We start from the raw sequence: 25547 nt of genomic DNA, 5'->3' as shown, positions 1-25547 counted from the left end.
ATGTGCAGCAGATACTCCCTCTCCTAGTTATTAAATCGTGAGTAGCTGCCTTTCTGAAATCAGGCTGTACTGAGACACAGGTTACAGGTTTAATCTGGAAAGTGCTAAGTAAGGATCTCTGTACTGGTTATGGCAGTCAGAATAGGGAGTTGCAACAGGATTTTCTGCTGTGAGATCTTACCATTTCTGCCAAGGGTTTATTATTTGGAGCTGAGCAAATAGAGAGAAGAGTGCATCTACAAATTTGACATGTCTTCCCTTTTTTTTTTGTTTTTGTTTTGTTTTTGTTTCCCTGGTTTCTCCATGCAGCTCGGATTGGAAAAATGAAACGGAGGAAGCAAGACGAAGGGCAGGTATGTCCCCTCTGCAGCCGACCTCTGTCAGGATCCGAGGAGGAGATGAGTAGGCATGTGGAACAATGCCTTGCAAAGGTAGAGGCGCAGCAGGATCACCAGCTGCCATTCCCTTCTCCTTACACCCCAGCTTTGTCTGCTGTTGACCTAACGTGGGGCAAAAACTAACATTGCTGAGCTTGCAGGCAGTGCTAACTCTGTCTCCCTCAGATCTGTAGTCACTTCTCTTTGCCTCGGAAGATGGATTTTTCTGGATTTTTCTCCTGTGTTGCATTAATAACTTTTTTACTTCATGCACCCTTTCATTGTTATTGAAGTCTAAGTTGTAGACTGTAAAGGCAGAGCTACTGAAGTTTATGAAGCCTTTTGTAGGACTTCATGCTTCCTATGTAGCACAGCAAGAGGAGTTCTTTCTGATCTCTGCCTTTGACAGTTTAGAATTATTTTTTGTTGGATTCTTTTGTAACAGACTGGCATTTGTAAATGTTGCATGACCGCCTTACTCCAGGAAGTGCATTTGAACAGAACTGTTCTCTTGCTGTTCATCCCAAAGACAGCAAAGAAGGAGGAACAAGCCCTAGGGGAGGGAGAGAGTTGTGCCATAGGGCTTTCTGTGCTTGTTTGTCAGGAAAAGCCCACAACAGAGAGGATAACAAATTAATTCTTGTTGCCTCAAGAGGTGCACGGTGTAAAGAGAGGTGTCTTTTGATCAGTGTGCCCCAAAAATATGCTCTAGGATCCTGCTGGGGGTCAAAGGAATCTGTGGTTTACATTGTAGGAGAATTGTGCATGCACAATAGGAGAATGCATGTTGAAATGCACACCAGCATTGTTCTAGGAACCAGAGCTTAAATTTCCATGTGTAAAAATGATGAATCTTGCGACTTGTATTGATCTTAAGGTTGTCAAGTTCTTCCAGCACCCATTTCCTTCTAGATTTAGATCACTGGGAATGGGGGTGGGAGTAGATGCTGCTATCTGCTCTATACTTAGCTGTCCTGGGAACAGTCCAGCTTTTCTTCTCCATCCCACCCCAAGTTGTTAACCCCAAAGAACTCTTCCATGCATCTCAACACTCTGCCCCTGCTTTACCCTGTGCAGAGAGAAGGTTCATGCATGACTGAGGATGACTCTGTGGACATCGAGAACGAGAATGGCAACCGCTTTGAAGAGTACGAATGGTGTGGGCAGAAGAGGATACGGGCTACTACCCTCCTGGAGGGAGGATTTCGAGGTGCGCCAGTGTTTTGGGGGCCCTTATAAATCATTCTGCTGTGGAAGTTGATCATTGTCTATCTTTAAAGGGAGGGATCTAGAGATTTGCCTTTCACAAAGGGTGGGACCTTCAGCCTAAGGAACCTCTGGCACTAAGGAGAGTCTCTCACAAGCAATCCACGTAGAAGTGATTTCAGTTTTCTGCCTCTCTTGCCTGACAAGAGTCAAAATTTGTGTAAATCTGGAGCAAAAGCGTGCTGTTATTTCTTGCTTGAGAAATGTGACTGAAGAGGGAATGAGTAGGAGTGGGTGGAATGGGGAGATCATTTGGGGAAAATAGCTTTTTATATGTTACACGTGGTAAGAAATACGTTAAAGTATGTGAAGAGAGGGAAATAGAAATGAAATTGTAAAAATTCCCAGCCTGGAGTGACGAAAGCTGGTGTATCAGCCTCTGGTGATGTATTGAAGGTGACAGCTAAGTCGCTTTAGCACCTGCATAAAATATTAAAGGACCGGTTGTGCATTTATCACTCCATCCCTTTTAAGGTTGATAAATGAGAATCCAGGAACCTGCTCTGCACCTCCAGCACTGCAAGCCCTTAGGGCTCCCAGACAAACACATTTTATTTTTCCTCCTTCTTTTGCTCCTTCCCCAGTGACGGGGAAATCAGTTACAGAGGAGAGAGTGAGTTATGGCAAAATTTGACCTCTCGTGAGCTTTATTGGTGAATGTAATTTTAGCTAGAAACCTGGCCCCTTTCTTACACTCAGCCCTTTGGCCTCGAAGAGGAGGATTTACTAAACTGTTCGTTGGCATAAACCTCTGGCACTAAGGAGAGTCTCTCACAAGCAATCCACGTAGTGCATGCCTAATGAGAGGAGGAATGCTGGCTCCTTCCCTTCAATAAAGAGGATGGGAAGTGATCTCTTCCTAGATCAGCTTGGATTTTAATTTAAAATATCTCAAGGGGAAAGGCTACTACATAAGGGAGTTGGACTTAAAAGCCAGTCGTGTACTCAGTGACAGCCTGGCACTCCTGATCTGCTCTTACCTTCCCTGAAATTAAATTGTAGCTGGGTTACAGCAGAGTGGATGAAGGAGCAGCTTCTTTGGGTTTTAGAGGCTACCTAGTGAAGCTCACATTGTCGCTTCCTGTGTCTACCTACCTTAACTTTATTTGTGCCCACATGAAGGGTTGAGTCTGGACGTGATTCCAGGCAGAAGTCTGATGAGACCACACAGGGCCTTAGGGTATGTTTGTGTAGCATAGTTACTACAATCCATAGCAGCGAACCAAGGGATGTCTGTGTGCCTCTATTGTTGCCACTGCTAGTCCTGATTAGAAAAAGCTATTCCATTCATTTGTGCCCTTTTTTGTGCATGTGTGGGTTCTTGCTTTGCTCACACCGAACAGCTGAGCTTGAGGAGAGCACAATCTTCCATTTCTTTTGGTGTGGACACTGTACTGTCTTCACTTGGTTAACATTCCTGGTTGTTTTTGAGTTAACTCACTGAAGTGTGAGCTGAACCTTTCATATTGCTTCAATCATGTGGGGACCCTCTTTCAAATGACGCTTCAGGGTGACAAAATGCGTGTAATTTATGTGATTAGGCTGTGTAAATGCAAAGTACTCCTTGTTGCGTTTTCTTCCTTATTTTAAGGAATTCTCAAATGCGATCGCTTGTTTTATGTGATCAGCTGCTTTCCTGCACCAGAGGTTAGACAGGTTCTAGCAACAGTCAGGGCTGTAACCTCGGCAAGAGGGCTGCCCACACATGGGCAGGTGCTTCTGTGTTTCATACTTAGAAATAGCCTTGCTTCCATCAGGAAGTATGGGGTCCATCTCTTTTTTTCATTTTTGAGACCTTCATGACACCTTCAAGAGTTCCTAGTTACATGAACAGATCCAGCAAAGGGTCAGAAGGCTAGGAGGAGAGTAGAGCACAGCTAGATGTGGTTTGAAAACCCTCAACAATTACTCTGATGGGAAGGCTTTTGGATTTTTTTTTTTGTGGTGGTGGATGAAAGGTGTCTGTAGATCACCTCGCAAGCACAGGAAGCTCCCTGTAGGATTTATGGTGAGGAGCATCCTCTCTGTGCAGCTTTTGATGGCAGAGCTGCTGCTGAAGAAATGACTCCACCTGAGCAGCTGGCAGGTCCCTAGTGCATGCATTCGTCCCTGCCCTTCCTCCTGTGGAGCACGCCTTTGCTGGCAGCTGGATTCAACAGCTGCCATGCTCCTCTAGAGAGGTGTCCTCTTCCCTAAACGGGAGTTTCTGCCTGGCGTTTTGGGATGACTAGATAATATCTGCAGGGTACCTCCTTATTCTGTGCAAGAAGTTTCTGTAAAATGTATGAAACCAAAGCAAAGCTGGAATGATCTCCCGTAGTTGGCTGATTGTATTTCTTTTTAAGCAAGTTACGCTTTTTCATGCTCCCTTTTGTGGTTCTTGCATTGTCTCTGGCTGCGGGCATTCAGAGGTCTCCATCAGGCAGTCCTGCTTTGTGCACTCGCAGGTAACCTTAAGGTGACTGTCCTTTTCCTTTCTCTGCCAGTATTGGCCCTTGCCTGGTTTTAGGGACAGAATTCTTCATTTACAACCCTGAAGCACAGCACAACGTTTTGGAGATGCTTTCTAATGCTTAAAACTGCTTTGTCTGGAGCTGGCAAGGCCCTCGTTAACCCCCGTCACCCGAGGCTTTGTGTTTGGCTCTGTTCCCTTTGCTGAGAAGTAGCAGTGATGTGGAAATCAAAGGCCTTTTATAATGCCAGACAGCCTTTGCCAGGCTACAGGGATGTCACTGGTGTCTAAAGAGATGACATGGGGAAAATAAATGTCCGTGTGTCTCATTAATTTTGGTTTTAATAGTGTGTTGCTTTGAGGAGAAGTCGCCAGTGGGCGAAGGGGGAGCAGGACACTGCGGCCACCATGTATTGCGTGAGTCAGTCAGACCATTGGGCAGCGTTACAGAAGTGACTCAGACTTAACACAGGTCCTGCCTTCTTCTTTTTCTCATTTTTGGTTAATGGGTAAAGTTCATCTTGCTCTCAAGGTGAGGAAAACTCTGCGAATTACATGAAAGAAACGGTCAGGTTTGTGGGTATGGGAAGGTTGGACACTCCTGGAGTTTTTCTTCTTGAAAATAGAAAGATCAGGGCCATGAACAGCCCTGCTCAGGTTTTCTGGAAGGTGGTCTGATACTTGGGAGCAGTCAATGGCTGAAACTCTCACTTGTGTGGTTCCTAGGATGAAGCTTTCTTGGTTCCAAAGGGGTTGCGGGGAAAACTTGCTCCTCTCAGCTGAGGGGCTGTCTTGGAAGGTGGAAATTCTTTGTCTTCTGTATTGGTGTTGCAGCTGCAAATCCCCAGTCAGGTCTAGTGCAGCAGAGCCAAAGCACACCGTCTTGCCTGCTACGACTTGGCATACTTGAGGCAGCAGGTGGAAGGAACAGGAGATGGCAGCGAGTAGGAATATGATATAACTGAGAAGTGCTGGGATCAGTGTGTTGTTTCTTAAGCTGTTGGGTTCAGTGAAGGCATTCAGTCAGGAAATATTTTGTACTTCTAGATGTCATCCTGGCTTCTTAAAGCATCATTCACTATCATTTATTTTGCTTACCCAAAACTGCAGGATGTAAATTAAGATTATTGGCAATTATATAGAATTTGGAACCACTTTGTTTCAGCAGAGGCCCTTCTTAAGTAGGGGTTTGTAGCAGGAGGGTTCTGGCTTCTGTTTGGGATGGGTTCAGAAGGCTACCAGCATGAAATACCAACGCTGTTTAAATCAAGCTCATGCTTCAAAGTGAAAAGATACACTGATGTAATAATCGAATATTTCCCTATCTTAGAACAGTGTCAGAAGACTAAAATTTTTTCTTGAAATACCTGAATGTTCTGTAACTGTCTATAACCACATCTCTGGATCATCCCTCTCCGAAGCTCTTTGTTGCAGGGAATTATTTCATGCCATCTTTGTCTAATGAGTTTCTCTGTTTAGAAAGCCAGCGAGGCTTTGCAAGTGAAAGCATTAAGTGGCTCTCTCTCTAATGTTTTTTTTTTTTAACGTTCAGCATATTTGTAGTAATTCTTCTGTTCCCTCTCCAGAATGGATGCACGTTACCCTCAGTGTTTACACTGTAAGGTTATCCCTTTAAAGAATTCCTGAGGGAAGTTCAAAAGGTTTTTTTCTTTGAAAGATTCAGTGTCTCTTTTTGTGTGTATGTCTCTTACTTGAAAGAAGGGAAAAGGAGGGGGGGAGTGAAAAAAGTGCTTTATCTGAAAAGAATCGCATCAGCTTCGCACTGATAGAAGCCGCTGTCATCTCTTAAACGGCTTAGCACAGTCAAAAGGCAAGAGGACTTAAAACAGTGTCTTACACAGGGATCGATGGGTGGAACACATAACTCGTAACTGCAAAAAAAAAAAAAAGGCAGCACGGGGGGAGAGATAACGGTAATGATTGCATTGAGGGAAGCTTGAGGGAGGCTTGTTCTTTGTAACACAGCTTCAAAGGTGTCTGGACTGGTGCCTAAGCAAACTGTCCTGTGAAGTCGCTGCCTCTGTAGGTCTAGGGAAGGCGGGGGGGCTGCTTGCGCCCTTCTATATCTTAGCAGATGGGACAAAGATTAGTAAATGCCAGGTTAGCAGCACCCTTCTGCTGCTTTGGATTTGAGGAGAGGATTTTGTCACTTGGTCTCTCAGTGTCTGTTCTGGGAAGACGGCTTGTCCAGGAGAGGGGAAGGAGGCGAGCGGCAGATGGGGCGGTTGGGGAGATGGGGTGGGGGGACGGGATGTCAGTTTATCGATCGCACCTCAGTCAGGAGAGCTGCAGGCGCAGTGCTCTGAGCACGAGCAGCAGCGTGCTTAATGTGATTGAAAGGCAGTTAAAATGGCGGTGACCTTTTCAGGGGGAATTAGATTGCCTGCCAAGAGTGGTTAGAGGGAGCGATAACGCCAGCTTGAGGAAGCTGTCCAGTCTGCTTCAAAGGGAGAGAGACAGAGATGGGGAAAGCAAGCTAGCAGCAAGTACCATTTAAAGCATGAACCATGCGGTCTGATAGAACAGAGATTGCTGTCCTCTTTAGATACGAAAGAATTGAAGAATTGCAGCAAAGTTCTCTCCATCTGCCCTGTCCTTCTCTTCTCCCCTCCAGCTCCCCCACCAAAAAGCCTTCCTCCAGGCACAGTAGCAAGCTAGTCACCACTGCTCTTCTGGGTTCCTTTTCCTTCAGCAATCAGTTGCATCAAAAGTAACGCAGAAGAGAGAAAGTCTGTGAAAATGTTAAAATGGTAAGCAGGGCATTTTCAAGGAAGGATACTTTCTAAGAAAGATCAACGTGACAAGGATCTGTGATACTCTTGAAGAAGAAGAAACACACAAGGATTACTTAACTCTGAAGTTTCTCTTTATTTCTCCATGCTGTCCTCCTCCCAAGCTAGCAAAGGGCTTGTATCTGTTCATTAATGTCTTATCAAGGGAAAAGAACAGCACGATTTAGCGTATGCATACAGCGACTTGGTAAAGCCTTATAAGCTGTAACAAACTACAGTTATCCTTGGGTGCCCATTTGCATTGGATCTCATGTCACGTACAATTAGGGCAGCTGCCTGGAAAGCGGGACTATATTAAATTGTCTGAAAGTTTCCCGCAGATGGCTGCAGTCCCACTGTCGGCTTTCTGTCTCTGCAGAATCAAGATATGCTTCAGTTTGAGCAGCAAATGTAGATCAGCCTTCGTCCAGCATGGGTTAGTTGTCCAAGAAAGAGCATTGGACCAATAGCTATGTGCTCTTCCAATTTGTTCTTCTAAATACATGCAACATTAGAAGCATGCTTTCAAGTGTGAGGTCCAGTCCTCAACATCTAAGTAGTTGTTTTTCAGTTCTTCTGCCTCAGAAGCAGGTGTTTGTGAACACAGGGACTTTGCTTGTGTCTGGTAACTACCTGGCAGAAAGCTCAAAATAGAGAAGGAAAACTGGGCTTCTCAGTGCAACTTCATGAACATCAAAATCTACAACAAAACTCTGCAAAATCTGTGTTGGACACATACGTGGAAACTGAAGCATGGAGAAACATCTCTAATGTTACAAAGACGGTAGCTAAGCTGGTGACAGAGCTTAAAAGTCTTGCTCTAGAATCTCACCTAGTAGCCAGCTGTATCCTCTTTTTCAGATAAAGTACAATGAGGTCCACGGGAAAGCTTCAGGAGGCAAGGAGACTTTCCATGTTTGCATGCCAGGTGGTTCAGGCTGCATTTAAGATCATACTAGTAAGAGCGTGTAAACTAATCTACTCAAATTCAGCGAAAGTATTTGAGCTGAACAGTAAAAGTGTGACTTCTCCTAAGAGATTATATGGGAAATAGAAGACGTCCCTGGCATATTTAGGCCTTTTGGAAGAATGGTGTAGTAACTGGAATAATCTTCCCCATTTCTGTGTAGATGAGTCAGAATTCATTCATTTTTCCCTGGCAGGCTAAATCAAACTTAAGCTTGGATGCAAGAGCAGTCTGTGGTAAAAGTATAGGGAATCTTTGCCATAGTGAAATTCTTAATCCTCCTTCCACTTAGCAAGAGCTTGGTTCAGTGCCTTTCTCTGCCACGTTTCCAGTGTCAGCATCCCCTGTTGCTCAGTCTCTGAGGTGAATGTATCTGTACATCTGAGCATCCTTCCCAGCCTCTTGGTCTTGGTATTTTAGCCTTCCTATATTTGGTTTGTTACCTTCTGCTGGTCACTTCTACCTGCTGTAAGCTTCCAAATGGGCAAGAGGTTATAACTTTCATGTTTCTCAAGTGCTTATTCTATGCCTTATCCCCCCTTTAGAGGGCTGCTGAGTCCCAGAGCACTCGTATGCCTATGCCTCAGCCCTTGTGTAAAATGGTGATAATCCTGGTAATCCCTCCATTGCTGAGGGACAGTATTTTTTACTGGTCTGATGGAGTAGCCCAGCCACTCCTGAATGTTTGCAGCTCTTTCCTTTGAGAGCAAGTACTTGTCCGTAAGGTAATACTTGACCTAAAAATGCTAACAGATCTGTTTACATAGTGTTATATACAATCAGATGGGCTGTAGCTGACTATTTCTCCATGGTTTGTGTCCACGTGTAGAATTTGAGGGATTCTGTCGCTACTAAATGTCTCTTGGTTACTGTACTGTATATTAATATTGGAAGTTGAGTTTAGTGAGCGGGGAAAGCAGATGAGAATAGTACGTGATTTAAAAGAAAAAATTCTGAATTCCTACCTTACATAAAAGAGCCAGCAATATCATGTGTGTTTAAAGTTTATATACTGCTTCAAGGAGCAGTGTTTTCTTCATTTTGGAACACAAAGTAATCAATGAGACTCAGCAAAGTAAAAATTACTTCAACTGGAAAAAAAAGGGTGCTTATAGCTGTTAAAAGTCCTGCTTGTTGATAGTACATTTTCGTTAACTTGAATGCATGCAAAAATGTAAGAACCTAATTTTTATCCTCAAACTGCCAGAATGCATTAGCTGGAAGGAGCGCAATCAACTAAACCTTGCTGTTTGATTTACGTAATGCCGACAGCCACTCTAACCAGGAAAAGATTTTTCTATGGGAAGAAGGGGAATTCTCTCCATTTGACAGTATTATGTATCGTACTTGGAGGAGGAAAAGGGATGTCTGTCACCCAGCAACAGAGGAAGGAAGGAAAAAAAATAATTAAAAAGAGACAATGCGATTGTAGCACCGTGAAAATTGGCAGGGGGAGTAAGGGAGCAGGTAGAGTACCTGAAACTACTCAATTTTTTTAAACTGACTGGGTTTCAAGTTGACAGCATCCCTTTAAACTTCCAATTTTCCTGGATCTCAGACATGCAGCATAAGATCTTCCTGTCCCATCTGCTGCACATGCTTAGCTGCTCTCTGCAATCCATTTTTCTAGTGGTCTGTCTGGTCTGGTTTTGAAAGTCCCAGGTTTTAAGACAGTCATTTGATAATTTTTTTTTTTTCCCAAGTGTCTGCAGTTTTGCTAGAACTGCAATCTGCTTCTTGGACACTCAGGTCAAACTTCAGCCTTAAGCACCCGATAGTTGATTGACGTGATTTTAATAGCATTTTAGAATACAGTTGTTAAGTCGGGGGCAGTGAGATTTTCCTAAAGGAAAGAGGGAGCACGGGTCTCAATGGCTCTAAACAGCTCCTGTCTCCGCATGTCGTCTCTTACACTCAGCGATGAAACACATTATCGAGTAGTGCCCGGAAAGTGGCTAACTGCGTTTGACACACGCCAACTCCCTGCCTCCACACTGGATAATTGCATTGTCAACTGTTCAGCAAAGTGGCAGGTGACACTGCAGCCGGATTGATTGTCCTAGTAGGGAGGCTCCCAAGACTGTCAGCAACCCAATCGATAGAGTTTACACAAGACACCGTGACTGCATCTGTAACTAATTTCAGTTTGAACCTGGCAAGATGCGTCTGTCCCTGTTTCCTGGCCTCTCTTCTTCTTTGCTTGCATCTTTTCCCTGGACAAGGAAGTTGCTTTCCCACTGAAAGCCTGGCTTTATTTCTTGTTTTGGAGCTGGAAGTGAAGAAATCAATGGTGTGTTTTGTGGTTTCAGAGTTGAGGGCATTACAGCACATGGCTAACTAGCAGCTCCAGTTTTGCAATCAATAGGCTGATCAATTGATTAAATTAGCACTGATTTTTCTTTCTTCTTTCCAGCCTAGAAAAGAATTAGTTTGGGGGGAAGAACATACGAATTTGCCCCGTGAAATTTAGCCCTTGGTTTTTCCAGTCCTTGGCTGCCTTTCACCTACAATCTCTGTGCTAATCATTATTTAAAGTAAACTGCATCGAGCCCCGCTGCTGGCAGTGGCACGCTGTAAGCCAGGGTGTCACTTTCAGCTGTTCACCAGCCTCGTTGCTTCATGCTCGGCTGCCTTAGAAAAGTCATCCTCCAAGCTCTGCTGTGCTGCTTTATTATTGGCAAAGTTGCAACATTCCTGTGATCCCTGTCAGTGGTGCTTATTGATCCAGTGAGGTGAATCTGCTTAGTGATTCAAGATTACTTTAATTCTCTCTCTTCCTTTTTTGTTTGTTTCCACCCTTTCCCCAGGGGAACAAAAGCTTTCCGGTCCAACTTTCCCTGACTGTGGAAAACGAGCCGTAGCTGCAAAGACTCTGGCTGTTGCTGCTGCTTTTGTACTTCAGCTCTGGGTTTTGAAGAGCAGCTTTTGAGATAGACATGAGACTGTTCTCACCTTGGTGCATCACGCCGGTGTGAGGCTCTAGGAGGCAGCCGTGTGTGAATGGCTGCACCAGAGCAGACCTTTGGTCTGAGGGTGTTTTCCACTCTGCTGCCACGATCTGCATGCACCTGATGGGTTACAGAGAGGCATAAAAGAAATCTCTGAAATACTCCTCTTCCCTTGCAGCATCTGCCTCTTGTCCTGTACGGCAGAGCTTGCCTGCCCTTTGTTCAGCATGCTGCTGCAAAGTGATGTTAATGGTCATAAAATTATATGGCCCTTTCTTTAAAGGCAGCTCTTCCTCTGATCTGTTAGCAAAGATCACTGAAAGTGTCCAAGACGCTAGTAAGCAGTCAGGTCTCTGGCAAACCGTTTGTGCCTCGGTGGGAGCTAATAGACGGCATCAGATGCGTGCATCGGCTCTTTCGGCTGTACGCTGTAATGACACAGTTGGGTGTCAGTTTTCCAGGTGAATCGCTGTTTCACTTGAAATGGATCTGGCTCCAGAGAAATGAAAACCTCATCCTGCAGGCAGCTTTTCATGTCCTCTGAATGTCATTTTTCCTGCAACAGGCTGCGAAAGTACCAGAAAAACTATTCTATCCCTGTTTGTTCTAGGGAAAAAATGGAGGAACAATTTCACTGTCCAAAAACACGGCTGGGAAAGTGTTACAGATCTGCAGAAAGACTGCTGTTGGGCATGGCCTCATCTTTGCCTCCCTCTTGTTTTCAGGAATCTCTAATGGCTTTCTCTTTCTTCCCAAATGCCTTTTAAAATAAAACGGCATCCATGCCACCTTATCCTCTTAGGACTAGTTTGGGATACTTCAGCAGCTGATGAAATAAACCCAGTTTAGAGCCATTCTCGGGAAGTGTGTGTGAGGCCTGGCCGTGTGTCTGCATAAACTACTTTTATTGCCTTCATTGTTTTTACTCTCCAAGAAGCCAACGAGTGACATTTCGTTAAGAAAATAGAGTGAACGTGCTGGAAAGGGAGGTTGTGCAGAAGGGGGTTACTGCAAGGAGTGTAATTAGCAAAGGCTACAGTTCTGGAGATTTACGGGAGGCTTTTTTTCTTCTTTCCTGAACATGTGTAAATTACCTGCCAGCAGAATGAATGCCTCTTCCCAGCCAAAATGGGCCCCAGTAGAGCTGCACGCCCCTGAGATGGATTTGAATTTAGACCCACTTAGACAACTTATACACAATTCTGGATTTCTAGAATTATTTCCAATATAGATTTGACCCCTTGCCTGTTAAACAGATGAGTTTGATCCTCTGCATGAGTAGTACCTAGTAGCTGCATTCATAATGGTGGTACAAATAATACTACTAATGTTTAATTTTGTTCCTCAGTCTTGTTTGAAGTGACAGTTAAATGCATACAGCACGGCTGTCCCCCAAAACTGTCTTATCTGCCTGGACAGGAGTTGAGGAGCAGAAGTGGGGCACAGTAGGTCTGTGTTTTCCTACCTGTGCTCAGGAAATTTGGCTGTCGTTGTTCGGGTCTGCACTGGTCTGATTGTCGTACCTTTCTGCTCCCGAGACTGCCAGGCTCTGTGTGAGCTCGTGCCTGCGCAGGAGCCAGCGGTGCTGCCGGCACCTGAAGCAGCATATGTTGTTACTTTGGCCATCTGCCACTGAACGTGATGGAGAAAAGGAGGGGCCCTTTTATCTGTTCTGTGAATCTGCTTATATATCATGTTAATGACCCTGGATCTTAGCTTGAGCCACCATTCACTTGAGAGATGTTGAGATGACCAGTCATCGGGGGATTGCACAAAGGAAGTGAGATTTGAGGAGGAGTGCAGAGGTCAGAGGGGATGCTTAGGCACAGGGGTCAGTTTAGAAGGAACCAAAGTGCTCTGAAAACTTATGGAAAGGGGAAGAAAAGGATTTCTGATGAGATTTATCTCCAGCCGTTATTAATCTGCACAAGGAAGAAGGTGGGAAGTGTTTTCCAGTCTCCATCAAGCTCAGCTGATTCCTGTAGCCTGCCAGTGTCTGCAGCCTGGCAGCAGCAAAAAGGCATACCAGTTTTTTCTGCTTTACAGAGCTCTGCCTCAGTATTTCAGAAACACTGTTGCTTGTGTAGAGCACCTAAATTTTTCAGAAACTACCTTGAATTGGTGCTCAGGCAGACAGCTCCGAGGCCAGCCCAAGCAAAGCTGTGTACACAGTGCTGGAGGGTGGCGGGCGCTCTAGGTAAGTGATCTTGATAGGTACATTCTGATTGATGGGGGAGTTTGTCTCCCAAACTGTCACAGGGTTTATAGAGGTGCCACTCAATACCAGTGCTGGAATTGCTTGTCAGAGCACCTGGCTACCAGAGCAATGGGGATTGGAGACAGAGCTGTAACTTTGTTTTTTCTCTGCTTAATGGCCCTGGTGTCTGACCTGCCTGCTCACTCCTGTTTGTCTGGACCTTAAGGAGGCAGCTGGGATTAAGACTGTCAGAGGATTGTGCTGCTTTAGCATCAGGAGGCTAATTGTACTGGGGCTGGCAGCGTACGACAAGCGGTTGCCTCCTATCAAATGCATGGCAAGAGCAAAAAATTCTTCAACAAGGAAAGGGAACGATACAGGAGAGTCTGCGTTTGTTCTTTTTTCATCTGAAAGCAGCGTTTTCAAATTCACACGTGGAATTACATTCTTCAGGCCCTAGGTGACTCCTGGTAAGAGTTGCAGCTGCTCCTGTGAATAACAGCCTCAGGATTGTGTCTCTTGTGAATTCCTAGGTCAAACTTACAACTTAACATTCACTTGTCAGATTTCACTTTATTAACACATTGGGATAAAGTTCTGGTCCTGAGCATTGACCTCTGGATAGCGTCACTGACTTTAGAGGTCCGCTCTAGGCAGCGTTGCTAATGGCCGTGAATTACTGCGTGACCTTCAGAAGCCGCGCCTTGCTGGAAGAACCCTCCCTGTTCCCAGTGCTCGCTACTGAATTGCAGATCACCCAAGTGTGTTGTGGCAGAGGAGCTTTGGGAAGCTCCCATTCTCATCTAGCAGGTCCAAAACAATGCTGTAGCAAAGGCCATTTTATTCTGCTTGCCACCCTGTGCACTCCATTTCACATTTTCCTTGCTCCTGGATGGCAGCACACGCTGCCGGCAGGAGCTGGAAGTTGTGAGCCCTCTTTACACTTGAGCTGAGTTAGTGAGAAGCAGGTGTGATTGGATCAGGCCTTCCTTGCATTTAGTGGTCCTCTTAATCCATTTATAACAGCACTTGTCCAGAAATCTGGTTTGAATGAGCCTGAGATGAATGAATAATGTCAAGCAGTTCAGACGTCAAATATTTGAACAGCTGCGTGGGTATTTTCACTGGCTTTGTGCATGGAAGCAACCCCAGGAAGTTAGACAAGGAGAGTCAGGTTGAAATTGTGGCACCAAACCCCAGCCCACCAGAACTGACCTCAAAATCCATCCCTGCTGCAGATGAAAGGACGTTAGGATGCTGGTGGCAGGCCATTTGTTCCGTAGGTGATGCTGGACTGAACTTTGCATCCTGTTCTTTGGCATTCTCTTGCGTGCAGTGGTGGTACTGCATTTATGGACCTTTTGATTCACATCGGAAACATGTTCTGCAGATTTTGGTTTTCCCTTTTTTTTTTTTTTAAAGCATCCTCTAAAGTCCTAAAACTCATAGCACAGCTTGTATTCAAAGTCTTTTCTGGGTTCACAGAGGTTACTTTGTTTAGTGTACAGTTTCTGAGTCGGGTTTTTTTACTGTGTTGCAATGGACTACACTTTGTCATATTAAAAAAAAAAATCCATATTTGGTGAAAATCTGAGAGTTGGATCACGTTACTGTGGCTTCCTTTAGGTCTTGGCTGGGGAATCCTTGTTTGATCAGAAAATAAAATTTACCCTTCTTCCCCTCTTTTTAACCTATGAACTTCTCTGCTAAGTTCTCAGTCACTCTCCTCTGTGACTGAACTGCTGTATCAGATCGTCACAGTGTGTGTCTCTCTTCATAACACATACTGTCCAAACCCTTGCCCTGTACCCTCCCTGTGTGGGGAGGATAGTACTCTGTTGGGAATGCAGTGGTTCCTATTATAGAGCTAGATTCAGCAAAGGGTCTGTGGACCATTTTCCTTACGGACTTAAAAGGGATTTTCTTAAGTACAAAGGTTTTGAGAGCAAGGACACCAGGATTCTGAAGTCAAGGTACCTTATATTTGTAAATTGTATCGCAGTAAGTAGATCTTCTTTTCTTAAGCTCCAGCCATAAACCACAAGTTGGCTGGAGTCACTTGGAAACAAAATTGATGGAAAGGTGCATGCTTGGTATGTGCTTGGCATCCTTGCAGAGAGAGGGACTTGGAGAGCGCTCCCCCTTATGTTCCCTCTTTTGGACACCTTTCCCCCCTCCAAGGCACTTGCTTCAAGTATTCATTGTCTGGCTAGTGTTCAGATCACCTCTGGGACTGGCCAAGTCACAGCTCCAGCTTTGCATGATTTATGTTTCCCTCAGCTACAAGAAAAATGAAGACCTGTGTGTCCAAAGTTTATGGCCTTTGAGAAGTGATGGGCTAAAGTAATGCCAAGTGCAGGGGCTGGTGTTACTGCAGGTTAAATGCCATACCTGTAAATTACCACCCCATCGCTCACTGCGACTTCTAAGGCAGCTTTGAAAGACTATCCAGCTTCTTTGTCAGGTCTCTCTTACTCCTCTAAATCTTCTCCCAAACACTGTGATGAACTGAGGGATTGAAAATTTACTAGGTGAGCCATTGCAGCAAGAGAAGGCAGCTCATGACATGTGTTGGCTGGCAGCATGCAGCCAGGACGTGGAACACTTCATAAGGGTCTGCTGGAAGAGGGCTGCCCCAGCAACACTGCAGAGCTGACCTGCGGGCATGGCTCCTGCACTGCCTGGCACGGACGGCGAATGCTGCGTTGTTAGTGCTTAGTTGTGTTACCTCTGCTGGAAATTAAGGCTGGCAATTACTTGGAAGTAAAAGGTAGTTTATGCTTCTAGGGAAAGGTTAGTATTAAAATCATTGTCATGCTATGGTTATCACTCGTTAAGGACCTTCTTTATATTCAGGGAAGAGAAATATCAAATCCATATAAACAGATTTTATTGGGGGCCTAATGAATCAGCAAGAGCATCCGTTCCTAGAGAGCGACAGTGAAGAACTGTGTCTGCATTGTGTCCTTGGAAATGAGACCTTTGCCTTGCCCCGCTCTCTGCACAGGTGCAGACTGTTAGAAATACAGCTCACACTTCTGAGCTGTGGAAAGTGCAAGTTTGCTGCAGACAGCACAAGCTTGTGTATCTGTGCTGGTGAGACCAGTGGAATGAACAGACTCAGACATCTGTAGCACTAAGAGGGCTACCCTAGAGCTTCGGAATGTCCTCGTTCTTCAGACGTGCACCTTATATTCAGTGCTTCTACATTAATTTTAAGCTGTCTTCTACACTTAGAACCACATTCACAGTGCAGAAATATACCACTTTGGGGGCATTGGTGCACAGACAAGGCTACCTCTACCTTATTCTTCCAGCGTTTGCCAGTGGGATGCACTCCCTGGTCTAGCCACAGACTTAGGTCACCAGACATCTGGATGTGCCAGGTCCTTCATGCTCTAGCAGGTACCCTCTGTGTGTGAGCCCGGTGTCCAGGTCTGCTGTCTGGACAGAGCGAGGCTACGTGAAAGAGCCTACTGGAGGCAGCCAGAGAGAGCCAGTTTCTGTCTGTGTAGCTTATGTCTCCAAACAGCTTAGATCTGCTGTGGAATTGAATGCAAATGAGAATCTTGCACCACCCTAGGGTTCAGATCTTTGCTTAATTTCCAATCTCATGGGAAGGAGTGTGTCCAGTGTTAGATCACATAAAAGGTAAATATTTGTCTTCCTTAGTTTCCATTAATAGATCTTGGGCAGCAAATACCATGTGAAGGCTCATCTATATAGGTGCCTGCATGGAGATTCAATTAAAAGAAGCCTGGTTACAAACAGCAATAACAAAGACAACAAAATGCTTGAGAACAAAAAAAGATGTATATGTTGATAGAAAGTGGCACTTGTTACGCAGTTCAGTCTCAGGTGTAACTGTTTACTCTTGCTTCCTTCTGGAATTGGGACTGGGCTTGTGCCTGATCCTCCCCTGTTGAAAGTGCAGGACTCTTGCTGGCTTGCACTGGAAGTTGCTCATGTAAGAAATGCTTGTAAGGGGCTGTTAGTGACTGTGGAGTCTGATCTTCTCCAAGAAAGAGGTTTGGTTTGCTTAAACATTTTATATTGTAAAAATCTTAAGCCATAACTAAATGCATTTAAAATATATATATATATATTTCTAATTGTATTTTAGCCTCTGCCTACCCTCTGCACCTGAAGTAGGGACTAGTTCAGAATGTCCCTGTGACCCTCTCTTACCTGCTAGTACTGTGGTTTTTGTGTTAACCATTTCTATGAAAAACCAGATGTCTCTATTTTGCTTCAATTTTTTGTCTGCCTTTGAGAGAGACACTTCCAGTGCCTTCAACTTTCAGATAACTCGTATGGAGAGCAAAAGTTCAAGAATGTTTAATTTTCAGTGTTGGGGGGCATTTTAGAACATAAAATCCTGCATCTGTTTCTGTGAGTGTTTTCTGTGCAGTCTTCAGAAAATTGTCCTTGTGCAGTCTTTAGAGATGGTACCTTTTGTGAAGGACAACCTGCAGACTGGTGCTGTCCCACCATCCTTAGGAGATCTCCTTCACTTTGTCTCCCATTCAAATACTCATCCACGTTTTATTTTCTTCCAGGTTCTGGATTTATCATGTGCAGCGGCAAGGAGAATCCAGACAGCGACGCTGACCTGGATGTGGATGGGGACGACACACTTGAATACGGGAAACCACAGTATCGTTTTTGAAAGGCTCTTACTGAGAGGGAACCTTAGACTTGCCTCTTCAGCTAGCTTTCATACAGCACTGCCCTGGGTAGCGGTGGATAATCTGTGTCCAGCCCTACTGGAAATGGCACCGTCTTCCCCAGTTCCCGTGTTATTTGGACTAGGAGGGATTTTCGGCTGCTGCCTTTGAGATGCCTCTGTAGATGCAGCACTGCTGCAGACCCAGTTGGTGAAGTCTATAGGAGACATTGCAGGAGATCAAAGTTAGTGCGTCTGTATTCTGTTTCATAAGCAATCTCTTGTCTCCATCCCGGTTTCTTCTGCATGGATGGCTTTTCCTGCTTCACCGGTAGAAATTGAGTTTATTTTCCACAAGACACACCTTTGTTTTCAGGGATTTTGTGCAGTAAACATTTCAAGCACTATTCACCTGCCGCTCTGAGAGAGTCAATTTTTTTCCCTTCATTTGACAGTTCATGGGCAGAACTGTCATTAAGGGCAGTTTTTGGGAACTTCTCCATCTGGGAGCCAGGCTCTTCAGACACCGCTCTGGGAGAGCTTTGGGCAGACTTCTGCCCTGCAGCAGCTGTACAACCATCAAGGAAGAATTCCTGCAAGAGTATTAGGCAGATGTTGACTTAGTTGTGATGAGGAGGAATGTATAGCTATTGAATTAGATTTTATTGAAACCTGTACCACCCTTTAAAACTGAAGCCCCAGCCATTAGCTGGTATGAAATCTCTGTATCTCGAACAGAAATTATGGAATTGTGCAAGTTAGGCTTGCAGAGGTTGAGGAACTGGTTTTTCCCTGCTAAGAGGCTGTGGCATCATGTTGCTGTCAAAAGATTTTCTGTTTCTTTCCACTTAAAAAAAAAGCTTTAATCCGGGATTTAAAAGCGACCCCCTCCATGGATACCAGCCTGTCTTCTTTTGAGGTGTTCCCAGTTGGAATGAATTTGTTCTGTATCAAAGGTAGTGTCCCAACCATCTCAAAAGCCTTTCCGCTGTCTGTAGCAAGGCTCTACATTCCTTAACCCCTCGTGCTCAGGTACACAGAGGCAGACGTTATCCCTTGCACTGGGGAAGAGCCAGGTGAAGCCAAAGAGAGGGAGGCGCTCCGAGGTGCTGTTTTAAAGTAAGTACTGTGTCTTTCTAATTTGCTTTTGTTGCTTTTGGGGAGATCTCAATTTGTGGAAAATACCCATTCATCTGAGCGCAAGAGTCACAACGAGAGAGACTTAGAAAGAAGCAGTGTGATGAGTGGGTCTCCATTTCTACCTGAGCAGCCTTGTAAAGCCTCCCTGCACGCTCTCCCTCCCTTAACCGCCCCGTTGCCCAGCCAGTGCCATCTTCTCCCTGAGTGGTGCTGGTCAGAAGGTGAATTCTGGCAATGGGGAAACTGTGCTGTACTAAATAAAGTGTTATGCATCATCTTGCTTCATGGTGAAATGTGGCCTCTTAGTATAGCAGTATAACGAAACGCCATCCAAATCTTGTTCAGCACATTGGAAGTCTGGTACCCAGGGTGTGATTTCATTTCATCCCATTATGTGTTCTGGGGTACACAAACTAATCCTTCTGCCTTCAGCTCTGGGGCTGGAGCAGGTCAGGGCAGGATGTGTGCTCTGCCCACATACATGGAGAATGTAGGCAGCCAGCGTTCAGTGCACTTGGGGAAGCATTTCAGGCAAATAAAATGAGTCTTAACAGGGAGGTAGGATTGCTTTCTAAGCCCTCTGCCCTGCATAAAACAGGGCTTAAATTACCCCTCTATCTTTTTCACTGAGGGATCCTGTGAGGTCAAGGTTGAAGTGATTGATAGAGCAGTGAAATGAAGTTTTCTTACTGCTTAGCCTGTCACAAACAATAGTTCAAAATTAGGTTCCACTCCATGGAAAAGTGGCATTTGCCACACTGGATCCAAACCATTGGTCCGTTCAGTACTTTGCTAACTGTGCTCGTCCATAGGCAGGGCCCCAAAGATACTGAAGCTCCTTCACAGCCAGGAAAGTGGTACTGTAGCAGGAGGATATCGGGGTATCCCGTATCTGGCTGTGGACACTTACTGCTTCATGAGACAGTTGAGGACCTGAGGCCAGGAGACCCAGTTCCTTCATGTGGCTTGCACCTAACACATTGTTTTGCTGTTTGGGCAAGGTCCTCGCCCATCTGCTGGATTTGTTTGCCCATTTGTAAAACAGGGGAGATTATGTTGCTTGTAAAAGCACTTTGAAATTCTGGCAAGTTTCTGTAGAAATACAGTAGGGAAGCTGATGCCCTGAAGCATGAGTCTGTGTTGCCTTTTGAGTCCAACTGTCTTGGCACATAGAGCTAGAATGTTATACAGTCACGGGTGCACAGCCTGCTATGACTTTCTGTACAGTCTCTGTTACTGGCTTGCAAGAGAATGGGCAGGGTTAGGAGTTGTCTGTACTTTAATGCTGCTGTTCTTCACGTGGGAATATGGGAAAGATGGGGCTTGTGAAGGTGTAAAGTTATTCTTAAAGGGAGAAGCTCTTGCAACAGAAGTAAGGTTTTCATCTTTGAAATTGTGTATTCAAAAATGAGCCATAAGGTCCCAGGTGCTGTTTGAATCCCAAGCCTTCAGTCAGCATCACAACCCCTGTGTGATTCAGCTGAGGTCGCAGCTGGAAGTGCAGGTTGGGAGAACGCTAGAGGAAGTGTGGACTAGCACAAAAACACCTCTGGCAGCAGGCTGACTGCTCACATTTTGAAGCCTAGACTGATGGATAGCAGTATTGAGAGTGAGGTGGTGTGTGCGTTGGTGAGTGGAAGGGCTTGCTTCCCCTGAGTGTCAAAATTTTCCACAGTCAACCTTTAGCATTCTGCTCTTTTTCTCTTTTAGTGGTGGCACACCCAGTACTCGAATAACACCGGAGTTTTCTAAATGGGCCAGCGATGGTGAGTGTTGAACTTGTAAATTATTAATTTGTATGCTACAGGAGGGCTGATAGATATTCCATATCTTCTGATTGCCAGTAATTAGGCAAATGGTAGTTACAGATGTTCTTGCACAGTGCCAGCAGATATGTATGCACATACAATCACACTCTCTTTTTGAAACTTTACAGCACAATTAACTGTAGTCAGTGTCAGCTGAGGGAATTCCCAAAAATGCAACCTTAACTGGTATGGTGGTAAGAAACAGGAGTTGGATTGACTTGCTATCGTGTCACTAAAAGACAAACTGCTGCATCACAGAGGGAGCCATCAGAGCTTGACTATGTGATGGTGGTGTTCAGCTGCTGGGGGTTTAAACTGCTCAGGCACCCGTTGCATGGGCTTTTTTCAACTGCTTTCTTATCATCTTCCTTCTTTAAAAGGGTATGCTAGAGACTTGTGTCATGGTCTTGTCCTTGCTAGCCTCTGTATGGCAAAAAAAGCCTGCAGCTCTGGAGCCTGTGCCTTTCGAGTGGGAACTCTAGGATCTGTCCTACTTCATGACCTGTAGTTGAGACTCCAGAGCAAACAAGTGAATGTGGAATTGTACCTTTGCATGCCTTATTTGAAAGCTCATAGCATAAGGGGGGGGGGAGGGCGGTGTTAAACCCATTTGTCTGATGGGTTTTTTTATTTAATGCCAGCAGCACTGGAAGTGTAAGCAGCAATCTAGTGGAAATATGAGAATAATAAAACCTGGCGCTTTCCATCTGTAGATGCCAAATCCATTTCCAGAGCTGGGCAGTGCTGCTTCAGCTCCCTTAGGAAGGGAGCTGAAGCTCAACGACCTGAAGAGACTTGTCCCCCTGATTTTGTTCCCTGTTCTGTTACTGTAATGCTTTGGGCACTTGATTCCCAGCCTTGAAAGTACCTACAAGACATAACTGCTTGATTGGGGGGGAGAGGCGGGGTGGGTAGAATCAGTTTTGCCAAGGGCATGATGATTACATGGAGAACGTAGGGTATCTATCGCAGGCGTTTTCCTCTGTGGGTTAGGCAATCACATTTATTTTCTGTGATGTAGGAGCACTCGCTTCTAGGTGTGTTCAGCTTCAGTAGCTACAGTCACAGAGGTGATGAGGAAGCAGCCCTGACGGCACTTGCTGTGAGCTGTTTTCTTCATACATTTTACTTGAAGCCATGGTGCTGAAACTACAGCCCAGGGGCTGGCCCTAGGACAGTTCATCTGGCTCATTTCCTGCTGGTATCTCACATCCCCTCCAGTGCTGGGAGGAGCCATGGGACTGCAGGTAGAGGAGAGCTATGAGCAGACTGTTCTGTTGTACTAGTTACCTGGCATATATTTTTCTCCCTGTCTGTGTCTGGGGGGTCTGGGAAAAAGGGAAAAGCTGAGAGCAAGGTCTGGGCTGGGTGGATTTGCTCCAGATCCACCTTTCCAAAAGTACACTTTGGCATGGCAGCTGCTTCAGACGTTTCTGAATTAAATCCTGGCTTAAACAACTAGAACATCTGCAAAGGTCAGTCAGTATCTTCAGCCTCAAATCATAGAAACATGCTGTCCAGAGAGAGGGCCTCTGCGCCAGACAGGGACACGTAGCATTGGTCTCTTCTCTCTCTTTCCGAGAATTGACATGAAAATGACTCATTGGGGTCCTCTGCTTCAGAAACTGTAACTCGTTCAGACTATTTCATTGCAATGATCAAATGTTCTCTTACTAATTTGTCTGTTCTTCTCTCAACAGAAATGCCCTCAACAAGTAACGGTGAAAGCAGTAAACAGGAGACCATGCAGAAGACCTGTAAGAACAGTGACATTGAAAAGTGAGTGTAAAGTGTATGGCTTTCGTTTTTCTTGTTTTAGGAACCATAGGGTCCTGTCTGATGTTCCCAGAAGTGCTAGACTGAAGGTAGGCATATTTGAAACTTTTACCACTGAGAAGGGAAATTTTCCCTCCAGCATGAGCCTGGATTGGACCTACTGGTGTCCCGACTTGCTACTGCTGTGACCATGGAGGGCTTGTGGGGAGTTCTCCCCTAGATACCTGCATGGGCAGGTGCCCAGTGACAGGGAATTAAGAGCAGCTTCCAGATGGCTTCTCCACTGCAAATTGCCATATTTTAAAAAAGGCTAATAGATATATCTATACTTTCCGTCGTATTCTAGGTAAAGGGGGGTTTTCAAATATGTTGTATGGTGCATAACATCCTAGACTAGAGCTGGAACTTGGACAGGAGGTGAAGACTCAAACCCACTCTAACCTGACAAAAGCAACTGGCAGCTTGTACCTGGATTTTTTTATTCCCCCGTGCAAGATTTCTACTGTCAATGTATCTATGTGATCCTGGTTTTGCTGGAGAAGTGACCTTGTTGTTGTGTCTTGATTTTTGAGAGCAGTCCTTCACATGGTCTCTGCTCTGTCTTTTACATGTATTTTACTTGAGAGATGGTGTCCCTGGCACATTTCAGGATCTCTTGACAGATCAGGCAGCCTGGCAAAGTATATCTTTGCAGTCAGGGGTTAACTGGGGAAACTCACAATTGCGGAGGAAACTTTTAACGCTGCTTTGCTGTCTCGGCGCATTCCTTTTTACAAGGCTTTTTATTGGCATGTCCCAAACGTGGACTGTCTGCTGTTTGATGCTTCTCGGTGAGCAAACTTTGTCTGAGGACCACTGAGTTTGGGAGCTCACAGGTCAGTGCAGAAGCAGCTTTGTCCTTAGAGTGAGCCAACCATTGCACGCTGTCTTGGTAGCAAGGACTCGTCCCTTCAGCCCTCAGATGTCAGCCTCTGTCTCAGCTGCTGCTTGGCTTCCCTTTGGGCCTCCTGCCTGTCAGCCCAGCAGCCCTCCACCCTCCAAGATCCACTCCTATTGAAAATCTTTAAACTGCAGGAGCTGAAAGGATTTGACATTTTCCAGAACACTTGAGCTCAAGTGATAAAATTGACATAGCTTTAATAATCTGATCAAAGAGGCTTTAGCTAGCACCTTTTGAAGGATCCCAGAATCCTTTCCAAACAACACTCATGCTAACGCTGCTGTGAAGTGGGGGGAGCGTGTGTGTGTGTGCATGCACATGTATGCATGCACACCTTGCTCTGCAATAACCTTGCCCTGCTAAAGCTTCAGTTCTGCAAAAGGTGCGAAAAGTCAGCAAAACCCAATAGAAATTAAGGGCAAAGCCTTAAATATCTTGCTGAGTCTTTCCAATAACACTGATTTTTTTAAAGTAGCAGGGAGAGCTTTTCGTTTAAAGTGCTTTATTTCACTAAGGTTCAGAAAGCAAGATGCTGTTTCAGGTTGAGAATTCCTAGCTGCTTTTTTTTTTTTTTCTTCACCTTCTTTCCTTTGAGATTCGTGATAAATAGTTTCTGTTCTGCCATTTAAGGAGTCTGAATGCTCTATGTGCGTGTCTGTGTAGAGGGGTTCTGTTAAATTAATTGATAACAGGGATCAAAGCTAGAAGCCTACAGAAAAGGAGGGGGAAGGGTTTCACACTGTCTGGCTGCTTCCCACTCCACTGCTGAGCCGTGATATATGGCGACCCAGCCCAACAGGCTAAATTGATTCATCTCTAGTTCCTGTTTCTTAATCTGGAGCTAAATTGGTTTCATTTTTCTTGTTTTGGGTGGCACTTACAGGAAGTTTTTGGCAGCATCGCTTTACTCCATTGTTCGTAACTTTAATTTTTGCCTTTAAATCTGAGCGGTATTGATTGGCATGTTAAACCCCGTGTAGCATGTGATTAGCATTTTTAAAAGTGTCCAGAAGCACATGGCTTACCACCTGTGTCAGCCATGCTCACCATTCAGAGCAGCAGCTAATAGAGTTAGCAGTGATCCGCGTATTGATCCTTCTCTCATAAGAATGACGTTCCTTCACCCTCCCCTCTTCCAAAAATAAGTCTAGGCAAGGAGAGCGGTGTGGTTTTGTTTGTTTGTTTTCTAATCCATTAATACAGTACAGCGAGCTGTCCTCTTTTTGGCATGCAGCTGAAGCTCTTTGCTTGAGCAAGTTAATTTAATCTACATTTAGGTTTTTGTGGAAGATTGTCTTGCATACAGATGGAGTTTGTTTGTTGCCCTGCTCCTTGTGCCGTGCCATGTCATCAGTAGCTTCAGCAGGTTGACCTCATCTGTGTTGTGCTGAACTTCAGATGGCAGCCACAGGTAATGAGAGAGGTCATACTGGTGCCACCTCTCCTTCCCAGCACTGTGGGGTGTCTCAGCCCTGCTGTGCTTTTCTCATCTTGCCAACATGAGGTGTATGGGAGACACTCTGGGGTGCTGAAGGCTCATGGGGAGAGGTAAAGGAGTGTTGCATCGGCTGGGCTTTGCGCATCTGCTGAAGACGTCAGCCACCAGCTTTGCAGTGGCTGGGATCTTCAACAGACAGGCAGAGCTCAGCTGGTGCAACGCTCCTTTACCTCGACTCAAGATGCAGCTTTGCTCAGAAAGAGCAGTCAGTCCCTGATTGCCCAGGCATCCTCCCCGACTCCTCCGCCAACGTTGTGCTCTCAGCTGAAGCACTGTTGCGCGCAGAGAGCTGCAAAAAGCACCTTCCCTGCAAAAAGTCTTCTTCCCTCCTCCCTCTTGAGATGCTGCCTGCGAGGGTCTGGTGCCATTTCGAAACCGAGGTTCCCCAGGGTTAAAAGCCAGCATCTTAATTCAGAGTGCCAATGTTCAATTTTGCTTTCTGCCACCAGACTAGATTGCAGGCCAGCGAGAGAGTCTGGGTTAGTGGCCCACTGGGTCACCTCCCATTTGTTTTCCTCAATTTTGTGTTGTCATAAATTCATTCCAGCCCGTTGTGGTTGATCAGTTTATCTCCGCCGGGGCAGGGAGTGCTGCGAGCATGATATATGGCACAGAGCATTGTAGCCAGCCTCTCCATGAATCACTCCAGCTGTTTGGTGTCAGCCCCAAAGCAAACAGGACCCGGCCGCTGAGCGTTGACTACGATGAGCTCAGTATGGG

General features: G+C 45.3%; 1 protein-coding gene across 1 annotated transcript; it reads left to right on the top strand.

Moving 5' to 3' along the window:
- Positions 1–314: 314 nt before the first annotated feature.
- On the top strand, positions 315–22392 carry RNF220 (ring finger protein 220; the record flags this gene model as incomplete). The annotated part of the gene is made up of 6 exons (XM_010085143.1): positions 315–353; positions 1455–1587; positions 17559–17655; positions 18698–18784; positions 20516–20571; positions 22314–22392. Coding segments are annotated over exons 1-6 (482 nt in total), but the record flags the coding sequence as incomplete, so codon positions are not given.
- Between the last annotated feature and the right edge of the window lie 3155 nt (positions 22393–25547).

The sequence above is a fragment of the Pterocles gutturalis genome, unplaced genomic scaffold (genome assembly GCF_000699245.1).
Source record: "Pterocles gutturalis isolate BGI_N339 unplaced genomic scaffold, ASM69924v1 scaffold36585, whole genome shotgun sequence".
Lineage (NCBI taxonomy): Eukaryota > Metazoa > Chordata > Aves > Pterocliformes > Pteroclidae > Pterocles > Pterocles gutturalis.
The sequence above is the reverse complement of the archived record's forward strand: the minus strand, read 5'-3'. Positions and strand labels throughout refer to the sequence as shown.